Source organism: Carya illinoinensis, chromosome 5 (genome assembly GCF_018687715.1).
Source record: "Carya illinoinensis cultivar Pawnee chromosome 5, C.illinoinensisPawnee_v1, whole genome shotgun sequence".
Lineage (NCBI taxonomy): Eukaryota > Viridiplantae > Streptophyta > Magnoliopsida > Fagales > Juglandaceae > Carya > Carya illinoinensis.
Window position 1 is genome coordinate 18,670,413 of NC_056756.1, and position 22,496 is coordinate 18,692,908.

The 22,496-nt window shown below is 34.7% G+C and overlaps 1 protein-coding gene across 1 annotated transcript; it reads right to left on the bottom strand.

Moving 5' to 3' along the window:
- Positions 1 to 7,348: 7,348 nt before the first annotated feature.
- Positions 7,349 to 8,077, bottom strand: LOC122311390. Its single transcript, XM_043125939.1, has 2 exons — positions 7,901 to 8,077; positions 7,349 to 7,784 (listed from the first exon to the last, which is right to left on the bottom strand). The coding sequence occupies exons 1-2, from the start codon at positions 8,046 to 8,048 to the stop codon at positions 7,531 to 7,533; spliced, it is 402 nt and encodes a 133-aa protein (XP_042981873.1). The 5' UTR covers positions 8,049 to 8,077; the 3' UTR covers positions 7,349 to 7,530.
- Positions 8,078 to 22,496: the final 14,419 nt, after the last annotated feature.

Sequence of the window (22,496 nt, forward strand, 5' to 3'; positions counted from 1 at the left end):
CCCCCCTCTTGTGTTAGTCATCTGGGCAACAATTGGTATCATATCTAAGAGCTCTATTATAAGATTAACTATATTTTGAGTTAAGATCTTATGACTAACATTTCAGCTTCATTTGGTAAAGGTCAATCTAGCAGTCGGCCTCCACTCTTTTGTAGAGATAATTACTCATTCTGGAAAGTTAGAATGAGAATATTTCTTCAGGCACAAGGTCGAGAAATCTGGAAATGCATTGTAAATGGATCTTATATTCCAACAAAAGTGGTTGATGGAGTAAAGGTCAAAAAGGAAGAAGAAGAGTTTGATCGTGAAGACGATAAACTTTATACTTTGAATTTAACTGTTATGAATTTATTATTTAATGCTCTCAATGGAAACGACTTTAATAGAATAATGACTTGTGCTACGGCAAAAGAAATTTGGGATAATTTGGAAGTTACTTATGAAGGAACTTCGCAAGTCAAGGAATCAAAAATTTATATTCTTACTCATAAATATGAAATATTTAAGATGAATGATGATGAATCTATTTCTAGTATGCACACTCGTTTTACTAATATCATAAACAGTTTGACAGCTCTTGGCAAAGTTTATTCTAACGTAGAGATAGTAAGAAAAATTCTCAACTCTCTACCAAAACACTGGGAATCAAAAGTGACAGCGACTCTTGAAGCTAGAGACCTCAAGAAGCTCGAAGTGAATAAACTCATCGGGTCACTTATCACCCATGAGTACACATTTAAAAGAGGAGAAGAAGAAGGAAAGCCAAAGAAGAGCTTGGCACTTAAAGCTATTCCTCATGAAAGTGAAAGTGATAAAGATGAGGAAAATGAAGACAAAGATGAAGAAGTTGCGATGATAACAAGAAGAATTCAGAGGTTCTTAAAGAAAAATAAAACTCCTCCGAGGAAATCCTTCAAAAAGTTTTCCAAGAAAGATTCAGGTAAAAATAACACTTTAATTTGTTATAAATGCAATAAATCTGGTCATATCAAGCCAGATTGTCCTCTGTTAAATAAAGATCGAAACAAGAGCAAGAAAGCAATGAAAGCTACATGGGATGATGATTCAAGTAGCTCAGATAGTGAAGCAAGCAATAGAGAATCAGCAAATCTTTGTCTTATGGCTAAAGATGACATTGAGGTAACAAATCTTGAGAATATTGAAGAAATGATGTTTGGACACTTGTTCCTAAACCCAAAAATCATACTATTATTGGAACAAAATGGGTTTTTAGAAACAAGAAAGATGAGTCTGGAGTCATTACTAGAAATAAAGCTCAACTTGTAGCCAATGTTTTAATCAAGAAGAAGGAATCGATTATGATGAGACATATGCACCAGTCGCAAGATTAGAAGCTATTCGAATGCTACTTGCATATGTTTGTTATAAAGATTTCAAACTTTTTCAAATGGACATTAAAAGTGCTTTCTTAAATGGTTTTATAATTGAAGAGGTATATGTTGAGCAACCTCCAGGTTTTGAAAATCATATTTCCCCAAATCATGTTTTCAAACTCACAAAAGCACTATATGGACTTAAACAAGCTCCTAGAGCTTGGTACGAGAGATTCAGTGGTTTCTTGATTGAAAAAGATTTTTCAAGAGGAAAAATCGACACAACTCTTTTCATTAAATATGAAAATGATGATATTCTTTTGATTCAGATTTATGTTGATGATATAATATTCGGTGCTACTAATGAAAATATGTGTCAACTTTTTGCTAAGATTATGCATGAAGAATTTGAGATGAGCATGATGGGAGAACTTACATTCTTTCTCGGATTACAAATTAAGCAAGCAAAAAGTGGGACATTCATCAATCAATCAAAATATATTAAGGAATTACTAAAAAAGTTTGGGATGGAAAATGTTAAGGAAATTGGAACACCAATGAGCCCATCAACTAAACTTGATAAAGATGAATCCGGTAAGCTAGTTGACTCGAAGATATATCGAAGTATGATTGGTAGCTTATTATATTTAACAGCCAGTAGACCAGATGTTATGTTTAGTGTGTGCTTATGTGCACGCTTTCAATCATCTCTAAAATAATCACATTTAATTGCAGTTAAGCGCATTCTTAGATATCTTAGTGGTACAATTAACCTAGGGTTATGGTACCCTAAGCACATATCTTTCAATCTAATCAGCTACACAGATGCAAATTATGCTGGCTGTAAAATAGATCAAAAAAGCACTAGTGGAGCATGCAATTTCTTAGGTCATGCACTAGTTTCCTGATTTAGTAAAAAATAAAATTCTGTTACACTATTTACTGCTGAGGCAGAATATGTTGCTGCGGGTAGTTGTTGTGCTCAAGTTCTCTACATGAAGCAACAACTTGAAGATTTTAAACTCATGTATAATCACATTCTAATCAAATGTGATAATACAAGTACTATAAATCTTTCAAAGAACCCAATACAACATTCTAGAACTAAGCATATTGAAATAAAATATCATTTTCTTCGAGATCATGTGCAAAAAGGCGATATAGTATTAGAGTTCACAAACACACACGATCAGTTAGCAGATATTTTCACAAAGCTTTTACCAGAAGATAGATTATGTATGATCAGAAGAGAAATAGGTATCATGCATGCTATGAATATCTCTTAAAAGATAGACCAGAGTCAATAAAAATAGAGATAAATTTTTTAAATATTTTTACATAAACTTGAGATTCTTAGCCTCATGTTTGAGACGCTCATTCTCTTCATACAATATCATGTCATTCTTACCCATGGGAACTGGCAAGCGGAATGAAGAATCTAATAAAAATTTCAACTGTTTATTCTTCTGCCGAATGATTCCTTCCCTTGTGTGAGACTCTTGAACAATTCGTTGAAGTACAACAATTTGTTCTTTGAGCTTTTCAACTTCATGATTTTTGGCTTGTAGCCTCTGGGAAAAAGTAACAATAGAAGAAGAGTAGCGAGTCCCAAGACTCACCAAGTCATAGATAGCATCAGAATCTGACTTATTAGTCAGATTATTATTTTCTTGCTGCAACATGGCACCAATGGCAGTTGCAGAAAGGACAGGAGGTTGAGATGCAGAATGCCTCATGGATGGATTTAGAGAAATGTTAGAAGAATGAGCCATTGAGAAAAGAATAGCAGGCTTAAAACGAGAATGTTGAAGGAATGCAGATGAGTTATAGAGATGAGAAGAAAACTTGATGCAGATTAGATGAACTTCAGGACAAATTTTATAAAGATAGCATAAAGAATAAGACAAACTATTGTCTCTTCAAATCTTATTTAGTCAAAAGAAATACAAGATATGCCAGATACACATTGTCAAAAGTTTTCTTACTAAGCCAGCGAGATTAACAGTAGATTGTCCCTATTTTTCTAGTAAACGATGAACCTCTGCTGTTATCTGCCGATGTTGACCTTGTATCTAAACCCCTTCTCGTTCCAGCTCCTCTATTCGTGGTTGCAGATCATGAGCATACCAATCTGCAAATCTTTTCAACTCTTGGTTTTCTTGCTTTAGCCTTTTATTCTCACTATCCTTATTAGCAAGCTTCTGTCATAACTCAGATATTTGCATGTTAAGATGATCAATCTCACTCACCCTCGCCATTAACCTCTAAGACATGATCGTAACAGAGGCAGCATATTGACTACTGAGCATTCTTGATTCTGCAATAATCTCAAAATCAGTCTTACTAAAAAAACGGTTTTCTCCTCCTATCATGGTATTGATGGCCTCAGGAGAGAAGATTGATGATTGATGCATCAAGGGTTCCTGATTCAAGTCTGGAACATTAGTGGAAGAGAATTGCTCAGCCATTCTATCGTTGTGGAAAAACAGAACTCAGGTCAAGAAGCGATGTATTTTTTTTTTGGCATCCGATAGATGAAAATGATCATTTTTTTTTATAGAAACTCAAAGCCTTCAATCACGTTTGTCAACAACATCAGACGATTGCTTAAATCTCCAGCCGCACTAAATTCATAGAGTTAGGCCTCGAGACTTTGTAGTATTTGTCGGGTCACGGACGGCTCCTTTTTCAACTATCTACAGTGACTATTAAACGCATCGTTTTCTTCAGTCCATTTACTTGCTGCCGATCCTTTTTAATGATGCCAAAAGGGGGAGAAGTTTTAGACTAGAACATTAACATTGTTTAAATTGCTAAACTTGTTATATATGCTTGGAATTATATTTATACTTTTGCTTGAAAAACTAACGCATATTTTCAGGGGGAGCTTAAGTATTAATACAGGTTTCAAGTTCTATCAAGTATTTGTCATCATAAAAAATGGGGAGATTGTTGAACCCAAGATTTCAAGTTTCATGTGATTATAAATCTACACATGGATTTTGATGATAACAAATGAATTCAAAGAATAAAGGAGTTTCAAGCTCAAGTTGTCCACACAATGGAGTCAAGCACATCAAAGAACCAAGAATGAGCAAGAAGGAAACAAGTTCACATTAAAGTCATAGAGTAATGTTGTAAATCTCTTAAAATTTGAAATTAGGATTAATGCTTAAAATTAATATTTTATCATAAAGTATTAAAATACATTTTCCACATGTGCATGAATATTTTGAAAATTAAATTTGAAAATTTTGAAAGATGATTGATTGTCATCTTTCACATTTGCATGTTTTATTTGAATATTTTCAAAAGTGATTGATGCTTTTTTAGACTTATATAAAAGGTAGATGATTTTGTTTGAATAATTTGAAAAGTAAAGTGTGCTCCTTTTGTCATATGCAAAAAGTAAAAGATTAGGTTTGAATTTTTTGAAAAAGGAAAGTGTGCTCCTTTTATCATATGCCAAAAGTAAAAGATTAGGTTTGAAGTTTTTGAAAAATGAATGATGTTGTCTTTGACAATTGAAAAGGAAGAACCTTTTATTTGAATTTTTTGAAAAAGTGAATAGTGTTATCTTTGACATGTGAATCTTTTTAAATTTGAATATGAAATCTCATATGCCTATAAATAGATCATTTGAGAGCTTCACATTTTTAACACCAAGAGCATACAGCATTCATTCAAAACTTTCATTCTCTCTTCTCTAAGCATTGAGCCTTAATCCTTGTTCATTTTGAGAGATATAGTTTGCGCTGTATTGTTCTTATTTCACTCATTGAGGAGTGTTTTCTAATAACCTACTCACTATCAGCTCTTGTATCAGAAAAATGATGTGTATAACCCTTGTGCGTGTAAAAAGTATTCTACACAAGGAATAGTTGAATCACCACGTGTAAGGTGATTGCAAGTGTAGAGGGTGTTCTATACGAATCCTTTGTAGCAGTGTTGTTCAAATGTGTAATAGATTTCTATCTCCACATGAACGAGGTTGAATAGTGAATTTGGGAATCCTCAAGGGGTAGCTTGAGGCGAGGATGTAGGCAGTGGGGCCGAACCTCGTTAACATACTGAGTTTGCTTCTCTCTTACCCTTACTCTTTATATTTATTGTTATTTCATATTTTGTTTATATTTTATATTATATATTTGATTTATAATTGTTATTTTTTTAATACAACTCAATTCACCCCCCTCTTGTGTTAGTCATCTGGGCAACAACATTCTAGTGTTTTTCATATGAGGTTTTTGAGATTGCTTAAGCAAGTCTGGATTTGGATAAGTTTTCAAATTGAAAAAAGTAAAGAAGAGAGAAATTTTCTAGAAGTATGGGATGTAGCACAACAACTAGGCAATAGATGTGCTGATACCATTGGAGGTTTTATTTCAAATAAACTCCTAACAGATGGACTATTGAGGGGGATTAAGATAGACATGAAGAAAGCTTATGAAAAAATGGAATGACCCTTGATTCTATAATGTGATTAAGCACTTAAATAGCCCCTGCTACAATACAGACAGATAGAGAAAGGATCAAACTATACTTGGATGATGTTCAGTATATATGTATTTGGTTCAAACACACACACTTATATATTTCATGCCTTTTCTTTTCCTTATTTCTTTATACTTGTATTTTTTTCTATATGTTTCTGAATCCTTCATTGATGTTTGTAATTGTATCATGTTTTTGATATTTTTTTTCTATATTTTTCTTTCTTTCCTTGTTTCAATTAGTATTGTTTCTTCAAAACTCTATGTTTCTGGCCATGTTTCTGATAATGCATGCGTGTTTTTTGTTAGTTAGTTTATTTATTTTTTTACTCTTTTTTTTTTCTTTCTTTCCTTGTTTCAGTTAGTATTCTTTCTTCAAATGTCTCTGTTTTTGGCTATGTTTCTGATAATGCATGCGTGTTTTCTGTCAGTTAGTTTATTTATTTTTTTATTCATTTTTTTTTCTTTCTTTCCTTGTTTCAGTTAGTATTCTTTCTTCAAATGTCTCTGTTTCTAGCCATGTTTTTAATAATGCATGCGTGTTTTCTGTCAGTTAGTTTATTTATTTTTTACTCGTTTTTTTTTCTTTCTTTCCTTGTTTCAGTTAGTATTCTTTCTTCAAATGTCTCTGTTTCTGGTCATGTTTCTGATAATGTCTTGCTTGTATCAATTATGAAATTCTCCTTTGATCTCAAAACAATGTTCTCATTTGATTTTACAAAATGATGTCACTTTAAATGATATATGGACTGAGAAATAGCAATATGATGTTGACTATTGGGCAACTTGTCTGACTCCTTAAAATATTAATATTTTTCAAGAATGGACACACATTTTGATGATGACCCATTCTTCACCACTTTATTGCAAAGTGGAGGAGGAGGTTGTGATAGCACCCCAACGCAACATGATAATATTGTTGTCCAAGCAACTCTAAATGACGGTGAAAAGAGGCATCTTTCAAAAAAAGTTCAACGAGGTGCATCTTTCACCGTTGAAGAAGATAACCTCCTTGTCTCAGCTTGGCTCAATATTAGCATCGATGCGATTAGGGGTACTGATCAAAAGTCCACTCAAATGTGGGAAAGAATTATCACATTTTATCATGAATATAAAAAACCGAACATTGCCAATCGTTCTGAAGGGTCTTTGATAAATCGATAGTCCATGATTAAAAAATGGATCAATAAATTTTGTGCATATATAGCACAGGTAGAGTCATTGCACCCAAGTGGTGCAACAGAGTAAGACAAGGTATGTATCCTAAAACCTTTTTTCATTTAATTATTTTGTGGACTTACTTATGAACTAATAGAAATTAATAAATTTTTGTAGATTGAGAAAGCGAAGGTGTTGTACAAAGAGATTGTTGACTAAGAAGAGAAAGTCACCTGAAAAAGTGACTAATGTTGTATATTCATGACCATTGATTGTGTAATTGCACGGAGGAGCACGACTTTCAACCAATGCAGCAAAAACAGAAGATCAATCAAGTACATTGATATCGTTATGCGATCCAGGAAAACCAAAAAAAGCATGCCATATCCAAAGATCATAAAATGCAACAGCCTCCAAAATAATAGTTGGTTCATTTACATGACCAGAATACATACCTTTCCATGCAGTAGGACAATTCTTCCATTTCCAGTGCATACAATCAATGCTACCCAACATACCTGGGAATCCACGTCTTTGTCCGGCATCTAGAACCTCACTATATTATTGCTGTTTGGAGATCTCAAATACTCATTGCCAAAAATTGAGACAATTGCCTTAACAAATTTCTTCATACTTTGTCGTACCGTACTTTCTTCGATTTTGATGTACTCGTCCATTAGATCTGCGGTGACCCCATATGCTAGCATCCTAATCGCTGCAGTCATCTTTTGAAGGGAAGACAATCCAAGCCTCCCACTAGCATCTCTCTTTTGGACAAAATAATCATCGTGGGAGACTACTGCAGCATATATGCGTAAAAAAAAAAAATACGACTCATTTGAAACCTTTTCCTAAAAAGATGGGACGAATATGTTAGTGTTTAAGCAAAATAATCATTCCAAAGGCGTTGATGACCTTCGAATGAATCACGTCTGATGAACCTACGACGTTGAGGAGTACGACGAGGTGTAGAAGATGTTCCCTCGGATATCATTGCAATTGCTTGCATCATATTCAACTCATAATCAGCATAATCATCATCAAAATTTGAAAATGGATTCATAGCAAATTAAGGGAAGAAAAATAGAGGGTTGGAGGAATGAAGTTTGGCTTTTGATGAGTAAATGATGAGTCTATTTATAGAATTTGATCCTCAACTATTAGTTACAACTAAAAAAGTTGGTAAAAGAAGAATGGTTGGCAAAAATTAGTTCATTCAAGAATTGTAGATGGTGATTGGTTGTTATAGAAAGTTGTTGGCAAAAATTAGTTCATTCAATAATTGTAGATGGTGATTGGTTGTTATAGAAAGTTGTTGGCATGTTTGTTGGTTTCAACCACAATTTTAAATATAAAAGTTGGGTAGAATAAATGTTGGTATGTTTATATATGTGATTGTTGAGTGAATGGTTGATAAAATATATTTATTGAATAATTAAGTCAATTATAAAAATAGTATATTTATAATAATTTATTTAATAAAGTTATTAACTAATATATTAAGTGTATTTGTAAAATATAAAAAAAAAATTATATTATTAAAATATATAATATTTTATTATTATTTAGACTTTAAAATAACTAGTCTAATGTAAATTAATCTATTTAAAAATTTATTTTAAATAGATTTGTTGATATTCTAGGCTTGCCAATGCTGTTAGCTTGCGCGCCGCCTCCAAAATGAAAAGTAAATTAAACAGCCCGTGTCTTTTGCATCTCTTCCGTTCAAAACCAAAGAGAGGATATGATGATGAGCCCTGCATCCAAATAAAAAGGACCCACTTTTTTCCGCATCGTGCATCTTACACCTAAGTCAAAATGAATGTATATCTTTCTCTTATATAAATTTTAAAATTAAATATAAAAAAAATTATATATAAAAATATCTCAAAGTAAATAAAAGTTAAATTCAAGAATATTAATTAATTCTTTTAATTTTTATTCACATTTTAACATTCTAATTTAATAAAAAAAGTATTTAGAATTATACTCATCGGTGTTCAAAAATATTATTAAAATAAGATTTAGTTGATAAATAGTACAGATCAAATATAGATATTTTCTTATATTTACTGTAGCAAAAATTAGACATTCAAGTAGTGTATTAAAGTTTCAAACACAAACCTCAAAGATAGAGGTACTTTTACCCTCGACATTTTAAGGACAAAAAGGTAATTTTACTCACCAATGACAAACATCAAGGACAAAAGGGGTAGTTTTCTTCGCTCATCAACCACAAACCTCAAAAAAAAAAAAAAATAATAATAATAATAAATAAATAAATAAAGGTAATTTTCCCATAAAAGACAAATAGGTAATTTTCCCTCAAAACACATTATTAACAAACGTAAAGATAATGTACGAAGTATTACATTAAAAAGTCTGTTTTGTGCTAGCTATAAGGGTCAAAAGTGAAACTTTGAACTACAGTGAACGGGAGCCAAAAGTCATATATGGCGTTACTGTTTGGGAGCCAAAAGTATATTTTATTTAATTAAAATCATTAACTACTTCTCTGTTTTGTCCCGCATGATTTATTTTTGGCCCCTTACTCTCTCGCTTTCTCTTGCTTTCTCTCACTTAAAAATTAAATTATTAATTAATATATGATTAGTATAATTATTAAATATAAAAAATTATTATTATTAAAAAATAATATTTTATTATCATTTTAATTAATAGATGGATAATTTAAAGTATGAGTCTATCTTAAGTGACAAAGATAAAAAGTAAAATTAGTGATTTTAGTCTAATTTTATCTTTACCTTTATCTATGTTATTGTTAGTGCTCTTAAATATAATTAGATTGAAGTAATAAACAAAGGAAAATAAAAAAATCAAACATAGCCTAAAATTTTCTTGTCTTTTTTTATTTTTTTAATCCGGATTGATTAACCAAAACTAAAAATTTCATCTCATCTCAACTCATCATTACTATTTTTTAAAATTTTTATATAAAATATAATAAATAAATTAATTTTTTTAAATCTTAATATAAAATTAATATTTTATTTATTATTATTTAAAATACTTTATCTCATCTCGTCTCGTCTCATTTCGTCTCGTCTGTATAAGCAAACGGACGTAAAACATCACCCTTTGATACTGGGATTGCCGGCAACAGAAGAGCCTTTTATGGAAGAAACCTGGCGGCTTTACTTTAGCCCGCGAGATCTGGTGCAAATCTTTAGTACCCCGTAAAAACTGGTTGAATATTTAACAAAACGAAATTGCTATTCTAATCTATGGAATAGACCGATAGAGTAGATATTATTATTATTATTATTAAGAAAGTGAATATTAATAAATGTAAGTATTTTGAAAAATTATTTTAAATATTAAAAAAAAAAAGAGAAAAAACTATAAATACAAGTAATCCCTTTCATTCTTGGAGGCGCACTGACTAACTAGTCCTTAGCATCATTTTCTCATCTCTTTCAGATTCTGTTTTAGGTCACGTCCTCCCTTCCAAAATTGCTCATCAACTATGGACTTCCCTCTCGTCCATGTACTCATCTCAATCTCATGCCAAAGATTTTTAAATTCGTTTTTAACTCACTAATCTTTTTCGAGGTGACTAGTCAATATCTAACTATTTTAGCAAAGTCCGTCTCCTTGTAGACTCTCTTGTCGCTACTAGTAGTTCATTATCAGATAAGGACCTTGTTATCTATCTGCTAAATGGAATTGGTCCATCTTACGAGCTATTAGTTACCCCCATCGCCACTAGAACCACCTATGTTTTCTCCCATGAACTCAATCAACATCTTCTCATCCATGAATCTAGACTTGCTCATACCAACCGACCCATTACTTCTTCTTTGGAACCATCAGCAAACTACATCTCTTCTACAAGATATCAACATGGCCGTGGACCCAATCGAGGAGGACGACAAGGGCGTAGTAGTGGACGTTACCCTTATAATGGTCGCAGTGGCAGACCTCCCTGTCCCTCAAATTCATCTCAGCAATACAATGCTCAACGCCCAATTTGTCAAGTGTGCAACAAGGCTGGACACTTCACACTTCAATGCCGACATTGTTTCAATCACTCGTACCAATATGAAGCTCCCAACAACTTCTCTGCAAATTACACGACTCCGACTCAGCCTTCTAACTCATTGTGGTACCCTGATTCTACAGCCACACATCATCTTACTAATGATTTTCCTAACTTGAATCTATCATCTGAAACATATGCAGGTGGTGAGACCATTAGAGTAGGTGACAACAATGGCCTTCCCATCGAAAACTTTGGTGACACTTCCCTCTCATTAAACTCATCTAACTTCCTTCTCAAAAATATTTTGCACGTCCTGTCTATCACAAAAAATTTAGTAGCCATTCTTCAATTTTGTGTTATAACTCATGCTATTTTGAATTTCACTCCACTCATTTCTTTGTGAAGGACAAGGTAACAAGGAAAACCCTCATCACTAGTCCAACTCGTGATGGACTCTATCATTTTGCTTCTGCTGCAACCATTTCGTCGTCTCCATCAACTTATATTGGTGAATGAACCTCCATGGATCAATGGCACCAAAGACTTGGTCACCCCTCCTTAAACTTGGTCTCTACATCATGCGGTCCAAGCTTTTGCCACTATCTCCCACAGACTCTGTTTTCCAGTGCTCGAATGACCCTTAACAAAATATTATCACTTTCCTTTCCTTCAAAACAGGCCCATTATACTTAGCCTTTACAATTGTTATGGGCTGACCTATGGGGTCCAGCCCACTATGTCTCAAGAAATGGCTATAGATATTATCTACTTTTCTGGACTATTTTACACACTTTACGTGGATTTTTCCTATCAAGTTAAAATCAAATGTACTTCAAATTTTCTCAAGTGTCTTACCATTCATTGAAAGATTATTTAATACCAAGCTCATTACCTTACAAACCAATGGGGGAGGTGAATTTAAACCTCTCACCCCTTTATGCAAACAACTTGGTATCACTCACAGATTTTCATGCCCTCATACTCAGCAACAAAATGGCCTCATTGAACGAAAACATCTTCATATTGGAGAAACGGGCCTTGCTCTTCTAGTCCACTCCTCACTTCCATTCTCTTATTGGGCTGAGGCTTTTGAAACCGTGGTGTTCCTAATTAATCTCTTACCCACTTTGGTTCTACACAACAAATCACCTTACTTTTTGGTCTATCATCAAGAACCCGACTACAAATTCCTTAAAATTTTTGGATGTGAATGTTGGCCCAATCTCTAACCATATTCCTCTCACAAATTGAATTTTCGGTCCACATCACGTCTCTTCTTATGTTATAGCCTAGCCCATAGATGAGTGCGTGGAAGTGCATTCTAAATACCCTATTATTGGATCAAAATACTAAAATATGAATAGAAATCATAGGAATTAATGTATATAGTTGAATTGAGTTTCTATTTACGTTGAGATACTCTTAAACAGTTTTTTTATGTTTAATTTTAGAATTTATAAAAGAGTAAGTCAAAACTCAGTCTAATTCAAATGAAAACTTTCATGGGATTTGAGAGCAATTTAGATTAAGAAAAAAAAAACTCACAAAAGGAAACTGTAAGAAGTCCAAATCTGAAATTTGCTATGAGACAGTCCGAACATATTTTAGTATTTTGACTGTAACTTTTTCCTCACATATTGGATTGATACGATTATTGAGACATTAGAAAGCTATCGTAAAGGGTTATAAATTTTTCTCTAATAAAGATTTCCAAATTTGAACTCGTAAAACATGTACGTGGCTGCCAAGATGAGTCCTAAAATTTAGACGATTTTTTTATGCGAAAATTATGAAGAATTAGGATTTTTTTCCTACCTTATATAATCATATTATTAGCACGAAATAGAGAAAGAGAAGAGGTACAAGAGGTAGATTTGAATAGATGAGAATATCACTTCCATGGTTGCCGTTTGCTGTACTTTTTTCTGGATATTTTTGTTATCTATTATACTTATGGGTAACTAAATTCTCAAGTAGGGTTAGAGATGAACTTGCACATTAGATGATATTTTTAATTTTTTTTAATTTATGTATTTGATTTTCAATTACTAAAACTCTTTCGTTTTATCATTCACAATTTATCATTGATGTTTTCTTCTCCGAATAATCATAGAATTTAATCCGTTTATGGATTCGGTCATACTTTTTCTATTGAATAGATTGGTTCTTTGATTATGTTTGGATCAATTATTTATCTATATTGATTTAGTTCTTTACTGCAATATCGTTCCCTGAGTATATTATCGTTGTTGGATTTTCCTAATAGGGTTAATAATTTACGTATTTTAGAAGTGGTGAATGATTTTTCAAAGGGTTATATTTGGTTTATAAATCTATACCTTCCGATTGAAAATTTTGGAAATTGAGTTCCCAATTGAGTTATCCAATGTGTTGCCCAGATGACTAACACAAGAGGGGGGTGAATTGAGTTGTATTAAAAAAATAACAATTATAAATCAAATATATAATATAAAATATAAACAAAATATGAAATAACAATAAATATAAAGAGTAAGGGTAAGAGAAAAGCAAACTCAGTATGTTAACGAGGTTCGGCCCCAATGCCTATGTCCTCGCCTCAAGCTACCCCTTGAGGATTTCCAAATTCACTATTCAACCTCCTTCAGGTGGAGATAGAAACCTATTACACCTTTGAACAACATCGCTACAAAGGATCCGTGTAGAACACCCTCTACACTTGCAATCACCTTACACGTGGTGATTCAACTATTCCCCGTGTAGAATACTTTCTACACGCACAAGCGTTATACACACCATTTTTCTGATACAAAAGCTTATAGTGGGTAGGTTATTAGAAAACACTCCTCAATGAGTGAAATAAGAACAATACAGCGCAAACTATATCTCTCAAAATGAACAAGGATTAATGCTCAATGCTTAGAGAAGAGAGAATGAAAGCTTTGAATGAATGTTGTATGCTCTTGGTGTTGTAAATGTGAAGCTCTCAAATGATCTATTTATAGGCATATGAGACTTCATATTCAAATTTAAAAAGATTCACATGTCAAAGACAACATTATTCACTTTTTCAAAAAATTCAAATAAAAGGTTCTTCTTTTTCAATTGTCAAAGACAACATCATTCACTTTTTCAAAAAAATCAAACCTAATCTTTTACTTTTGGCATATGACAAAATGAACACACTTTCATTTTCAAAAAATTCAAACCTAATCTTTTACTTTTTGCATATGACAAAATGAGTACACTTTACTTTTCAAATTTTTCAAACAAAATCATCTACCTTTTGTATAAGTCTAAAAAAGCATCAATCACTTTTGAAAATATTCAAATAAAACATGCACATGTGAAAGATGACAATCAATCATCTTTAATATTTTCAAAGTTCAACCCTTTAATCAAGGCATGCACATGCAAAAGATGACAATCAATCATCTTTCAAAATTTTCAAATTTAATTTTCAAAAATATTCATGCACATGTGGAAAATGTATTTTAATGCTTTATTATAAAATATTAATTTTGAGCATTAATCCTAATTTCGAATTTTAAGAGATTTACAACATTACTCTATGACTTTAATGTGAACTTGTTTCCTTCTTGCTCATGCTTGGTTCTTTGATGTGTTTGATTCCATTGTGTGAACAACTTGAGCTTGAAACTCCTTTATTCTTTGAATTCATTTGTTATCATCAAAATCCATGTGTAAATATATAATTACACAAAACTTGAAATCTTGGGTTCAACAATCTCCTCCTTTTTTATGATGACAAATACTTGATAGAACTTGAAACCTGTATTAATATTTAAGCTCCCCCTGAAAATATGCGTTAATTTTTCAAGCAAAAGTATAAATATAATTCCAAGCATATATAACAAGTTTAGCAATTTAAACAACGTTAATGTTCTAGTCTAAAACTTCTCCCCCTTTTGACATCATTAAAAAGGATCGGCAGCAAGTAAATAGACCTGAAGAAAATGGTGCATTAGTAGACACTGTAGATAGTTAAATAAATAAATAAATAAATAAATTTCATCCATCCGTGACCCGACAAGTGCGGCTGGAGATTTGAAAAAATTGTCTGATGTTGTTGACAAACGAGATTGAAGGCTCCGAGTTTTTAAAAATGTCATTTTCACCGATCAGGAAAAAAATACATTGCTCTTTGACTTGGATGATAGCTTGTCTTATTCTTTATGCTATCTCTATAAAATCAGTCCTGAAGTTCATCCAATCCGCATCAAGTTTTCTTCTCATCTCTATAACTCATCTGCATTCCTTCAACATTCTCGTTTTAAGCCTTCTATTCTTTTCTTAATGGCTCATTCTTCTAACATTTCTCTAGATCCATCCATGAGGCATTCTACATCTCAACCTCATGTTCTTTCTGTAACTACCATTGGTGCCATGTTGCAGCAAGAAAATAATAATCTGACTAATAAGTCAGATTCTGATGTTATTTATGACTTGGTGAGTTTTGGGACTCGCTACTCTTCCTTTATTGTGGCTTTTTCTCAGCGGCTACAAACCAAAAATCACGAAATTGAAAAGCTCAAAGAACAAATTGTTGTATTTCAACGAATTGTTCAAGAGTCTCACACAAAGGAATGAATTATTCGGCAGAAGAATAAACAGTTGAAATCTTTATTAGATTCTTCATTCCGCTTGCCGGTTCCCTTGGATAAGAATGACATGATATTGTATGAAGAGAATGAACGTCTCAAACACGAGGCTAAGAATCTCAAGTTTATGTAAAAGTATTTAAAAAATTTATCTCTATTTTTATTGACTCTGGTCTATCTTTTAAGAGATATTCATAGCATGCATCATACCTATTTCTCTTCTAATCATACATAATCTATCTTCTAGTAAAGGTTTTGTGAAAGTATCTGCTAACTGATCGTGTGTGTTTGTGAACTCTAATATTATATCGCCTTTTTGCACATGATCTCGAAGAAAATGATACCTTATTTCAATATGCTTAGTTCTAGAATGTTGTATTGGGTTCTTTGAAAGATTTATAGCACTTGTATTATCATATTTGATTGGAATGTGATTATACATGAGTTTAAAATCTTCAAGTTGTTACTTCATGTAGAGAACTTGAGCACAACAACTACCCGCAGCAACATATTCTGCCTCAGCAGTAGATGACAATCAATCATCTTTAATATTTTCAAAGTTCAACCATTTAATCAAGGCATGCACCTGCAAAAGATGACAATCAATCATCTTTCAAAATTTTCAAATTTAATTTTCAAAAATATTCATGCACATGTGGAAAATGTATTTTAATGCTTTATGATAAAATATTAATTTTGAGCATTAATCTTAATTTCAAATTTTAAGAGATTTACAACATTACTCTATGACTTTAATGTGAACTTGTTTCCTTCTTGCTCATGCTTGGTTCTTTGATGTGTTTGATTCCATTATGTGAACAACTAGAATTTGAAACTCATTTATTTTTTGAATTCATTTGTTATCATTAAAATCTATCTGTAAATATATAATTACACAAAACTTGAAATCTTGGGTTCAATACAATGAATTACGAATAATTAAAATACTGGAATTGTGTAAGGAATTCCCGACGCTCTATTGTTCGTCAAATTTGAGTATTTCTTCCATTAGTAACTTTGCTTCACTTCAATTTGCATTAAAATTAATCTGTGTTCTCCTTTAATCAATTATTATTTTTCTTTAATTTCTTTATTCTTTCTATCATTATTTTAATTTGTCTCCCTGTGGAATCAACATCCTAAAGTTGTGCTACAACTACAGTATTATTCTTTGGGCATAATCACCCATAAAGACTACAAGTGTCTTGACTTAAATACAAATCGCATGTACATTTCCCGTGATGTAATATTCAATGAAAATTCTTTTCCCTTGTCCAAAACAGGGCTCAAACCACAATCTGAACCATCTCTCTCCCAGACGGCCTCCTTACCTATTTTTTCATCCTCCATCTTAGGCCCACATCCAAGCACGCATAGCCCACCTGCTGTCATCAACAACGGCCCAACTCACTCTCCCCCTAATGCCAGCCCAATACTTTCACAATCTTCATCCCCCTCCTCTAACCCCTCTCTCGAATCCTCTTCTTCTCCTGTTTCAAATATTCCCAATCCATGCCTTATTCCACCGAGCTCACCTATCATCACTCGATCCCACACAAATTTCTCACATCCCCGTATTTTTAATGATAGAACCATGATATACCCTACTCGAAATTGTCTCACTGTCTTTGAAGGTATACCGGATGATCCATCAAGTTTTTTCGAAGCTGTCAAGCACATAGAATGGAAGGAGGCCATGACTAAGGAACACAATGCTCTCATTCGGTCACACATGGACCTTGGTACCTCCTGTACCTCACACAAACGTATTGGGATTCCATTGGGTCTTCCGCACCAAGACCCTTGCCAATGGATCTTTTGAGAGATGGAAGGCATGTCTCATTGCCAAAGGTTTTCATCAACAACCAGGTGTTGATTTTCATGACACTTTCAGCCCAGTAGTCAAACCTTCAACCATTCGGTTAATTCTATCCATCGCTATCTCTCGTGGCTGGTCTTTGCATCAAATTGACATTGAAAATGCTTTTTTAGATGGTGTGCTCATTGATGATGTCTATATGCAGCAACCATAAGGATTTGTGGATCCCTCTCAGCCTTTCCACGTCTGCAAGCTTGAGAAAGCTATCTATGGGCTTAAGCAAGCAGCACGAGCGTGGTTCACTTAGTTAAGTTCTTGGCTCCTTGACTACGGCTTTATTGCCTCTAAAGCAGATCCATCATTGTTTATTCTCAATAACAATGACATTCATATGTATTTGCTTATATATGTGGATGATCTAGTCATAAAATCCTCAAAATAGTTGGCCGTCACTGATCTCATTTTTGAGTTAGGACTTGCCTTCTAGTAAAAGATCTAGGTTCTCTATCTTTTTTCTTGGGTATTGAAGTTGATTATACTACTGATGGACTTGTTTTATCTCAAAGAAAATACATCAAACACATTCTCAGCAGAAGCAATATGCTTCATGCTAAACCCATGACCTCACCAATCGCTGCCTCTCTAAAATTGTCAAAATTTGATACCCCAGACTTTGTGGATGTTACACTATATCGAGCATTGTGGGAGGTTTGCAATACCTCTCGGTGACAAGATCATACATCTCTTACTCCGTCAACAAAGTTTGCCAATTCATGCACTCCCCTAAAGCCCCTCATTGGAGTGCCGTGAAGCGCATCCTCAGATATTTAAAAGCCACTATCAATGATGGTCTGTTTTTTTGTTTCCAACTCAAGTCTTACACTCCAAGCTTACTTGGATGTCAATTGGGGGGGAGGGGGGGTTGTCAAATGATCTTCATTCCACAGGAGGGTTTTGCATCTACCTTGGAAAACACCTCATCTCTTGGAGCTCAAAAAAACAAAAAAATGTTGTTAGGTCTTCAACGGAAGTTGAGTACAAGTCGATAGCTTCCTCAACAATTAAACTCATTTCGTTATTGTTGAGTACTGTAGAGTCTGGTCCACACCGCTCGAGCGACCAATGCACCGTTCGAGCAGAGGCATTGACCGTTCGAGCGAAGTCAAGCAGAGTTGAATGCTCGATGTCAGCTCGACAGTGAGCTCGAGCGAATGTGGAAAGGAAGTTCACTTGATGGGCGCTCGACACGCCCCTCGAGCGAACATGCATTTTACACAGCTTTAGGGTTTTTTCCGCCGTTTGACTATATATATGATTATTATATCATATGGTCGTACGGTAGAATCACTGTGGACATACAGTGATTGATCCATCATTGTAGTGTGATATTCCTCAATAATAAAATCCTCTACAGCTCCCGTAGACGTAGACAATTTTTCAAACCACGTAAATCTTGTATCGTGTGTGATTGTTTTTTCTCGTTCCATATTCTTTTTCAATTTATTGTCATCATTTTTCACAACAATTGGTATCAAGAGCCAAAGTTCGGGTCTGAGAAAAAACGATGGCTGGAGATGAATTGAAGGCATCGGAGATCGAGAAGTTTGATGGCATGGATTTTGGATACTGGAGGATGCAAATAGAGGACTATCTCTATAGGAAGAAACTTCATCTTCCACTATTGGGAAAGTAACCGGAAAAGATGGATGATGCTAATTGGAACCTGTTGAATCGACAGGTTATGGGGGTTATTCGATTAACCCTGTCGAGATCCATTGCACACAACGTCATCAAGGAGAAGACGACTGTGGATCTCATGGCGGCTTTGTCAAGTATGTATGAAAAGCCGTCAGCGAATAACAAGATACATTTGATAAAAAAGTTATTCAATTTGAAGATGGCAGATGGTACGTCTGTTGCACAACATTTGAATGATTTTAATACTATCACAAATCAATTATCATCTGTTGAAATTGAATTTGATGATGAGATACGTGCACTGATACTATTGACTTCACTACCAAATAGTTGGAAAACCATGAGAATGGCTGTTAGTAATTCTGCTGGTAAATCTAAATTGAAATATGATGATATTCGTGATTTGATTTTGATTGAGGAGGTGCACAGGAAAGATTCAGGCGAGACCTTGGGTTTGAGTTCAGCTCTAAATGTTGATTCTCGAGAGAGATCATAAGACAAGAACTCAAACAGAGGAAGATCAAAATCAAAGTACAGGGGCAAGAACAAGTCTACCAGGCAACTTACTGGAATTGTGGCAAAGCTGGCCACATAAAGAAGAACTGCAAAAACTCTAAGAAGACCAATAATGATAGTGCTAATGTGGTAACTGAAGAAGTACAGGATGCACTATTGCTTGCAGTTCATAGTCCAGTTGATGACTGGATACTGGATTCAGGGGCTTCCTTCCATACATTTTCCTAATGGGAGTTAATGCGGAACTATATTGCAGGTGATTTTGGGAAGATGTATTTGGCTGATGGAGAGGCTTTGAACATAATGGGGATGTGAGACATTGATATTGCACTCCCTGGCAAGAACAAATGGACCTTGCAAAAGGTCAGGCACATTCCTGAGTTGAAGAAGAACCTTTATTTTTTTAGACAGCTCGATGAGTGTGGTCATTTAGTGGTGTTCTCAGATAGCACCTGGAAGGTCACAAAAGGGACATTGGTATTGGCTCGGGATAAAAAAACTGGTACACTATATATGGCTACTGGTTTGATTGACACTATTGCTACTACCGTTGTAGAGAGCACAGCAGATTTGTGGCATTGCAGGCTTGGTCATATGAGTCAGAAGGGTATGAAAGAACTTCTGTCTAGAGGCAAGCTACCAGAACTGAAGTCAGTTGATCTCAATATGTGTGAGAGTTGTGTTATGGGGAAACAAAAGAAGGTCAGCTTGTTGAAAAGTGACAGGACGCCTAAGATAGGAAGACTAGATCTTGTGCACACAGATGTGTGGGGTCCTTCCCCAGTGGCATCTCTTGGAGGTTCTCGCTATTATGTCACGTTCATTGATGACCATAGTAGGAATGTATGGGTTTATTTTTTGAAGCATAAATTTGATGTATTTAATGTGTTCAAAATTTGGAAAGCCATGGTTGAGACAGAGACATGCTTGAAACTGAAATGTTTGAGGTTTGACAATGGTGGTGATTATGTCGATGGTGGGTTCAAGGAGTATTGTGTAGCTCTAGGTATCAGAATGGAGAAGACCAATCCTGAGACACCACAGCAAAATGTTGTTGCTGAGCGTATGAACAGAACTATTAATGAGCATGCTAGAAGCATGAGGTTGCACGCTGGAATACCACCCACTTTCTGGGCAGATGTTTACTTGATAAACAGAGGGCCATCAGTTCCACTGGATTGTGGACTGCCTGAGGAGGTTTGGAGCGAGAAAGAGGTCAAATTTTCTCACCTTAGAACTTTTGGTTGTCTTTCTTATGTGCTTATTGATTCTAATCCTCGTAGCAAACTTGAGGCTAAGTCAAAGAAATGTTATTTTATTGGCTATGGAGATGAGGCATTTGGCTATCGTTTCTGGGATGATTAAGGTCGAAAAATCATAAGAAGCAGAAATGTGATTTTCAATGAGAAAATTATATACAAAGATAAGTCTAGTACAGCTTTTGTAGTAGCTCCTAAGGAGTCCGAGTTTGTAAAATTGGATGACCTACCAGAGGTCACATTGCAATGTAGAGATGTGAGTGACGGGGAGAGTGGGTCCAGTGCACCCATTCCTATTATTCTGTAGACAGTTTCAGACCCGTCCACTTCTACAGTTGCAGTTCGCAAGTCAGTTAGGACTATACGTCATCCACAGCGTTTTTCACCCACTTTGAATTACATTCTGTTGACAGATGGTGAAGAACCGCAGAGTTACGAAGAAACCTTGCAAGATGAAAATTCTAGCAAGTGAGAGCTGACCATGAAAGATGAGATGGATTCCCTGTTAGGGAATCAAACATGGGAGTTGACAGAACTTCCATCAGGGAAGAAGGCATTACACAACAAGTGGGTGTACCGGGTGAAAACTGAGCATGATGGCAGTAAGAGTTCCAAGGCCAGACTTGTTGTAAAAGACTTTCAGCAGAAGTAGGGTATTGATTACTCTGAGATCTTTTCTCCTGTGGTGAAGATCACAACCATCAGGATACTATTGGCTATGGTTGCTACTGAAGATTTATTTCTTGAACAGTTAGATGTGAATACAACTTTTCTTCATGGAGACCTTGAAGAAGACATTTACATGCACTAGCCTGAGGGGTTTGTGGTACAGAGAAATGAAGGTTCAGCTTACAAATTGAGGAAGAGCTTGTATGGCCTGAAGCAAGCTCCTAGACAGTGGTACAATAAATTTGATAACTTCATGCACAGTGCAGGGTACATTAGATGTCAAACCGATCACTGTTGCTATTTCAGGCACTTTGACAATTTTTATATTATTCTGCTATTGTATGTGGATGACATGCTTATTGCAGGGACTAGTATTGATGAGATCAATAATCTGAAGAAGCAGATGTCAGAGCACTTTGCAATGAAGGATTTGGGAGCTGCAAAGCAAATCCTTGGCATGAGAATTGTCAGAGATAGAGTTAGAGGTACGTTGATACTTTCACAGACTGAGTATGTGAAAAAGGTACTCAACAGATTCAATATGGACAAGGCCAAACCAGTTGGCACACCCTTGGGCAGTCACTTCAGATTCAGCAAGAATCAGTCACCTAAGTCAGAGGAAGAACAAGATTACATGAATAAGGTTCCTTATGCCTCGGCTATTGGTTCACTTATGTATGCTATGGTTTGCACATGATCGGATATTGCCCATGCAGTGAGAGTCGTGAGTAGATACATGAGTAACCAAGGAAAGTAGGGCTGAGCACCGACGAATCGGAGTCGGTATTGGAGCCATCCGACTCCGACTCCGATTTTATCGGAGGCCGAATCTGGCCTCCGACTCCGCCTCCGAAGGTGTTAGACTCCGCTCCGGCTCCGGCTCCGACTTGTCGGAGCGGAGTCGGGACGGAGTCGGTGAGAAATCCTCAAAAAACAAACCCAAACG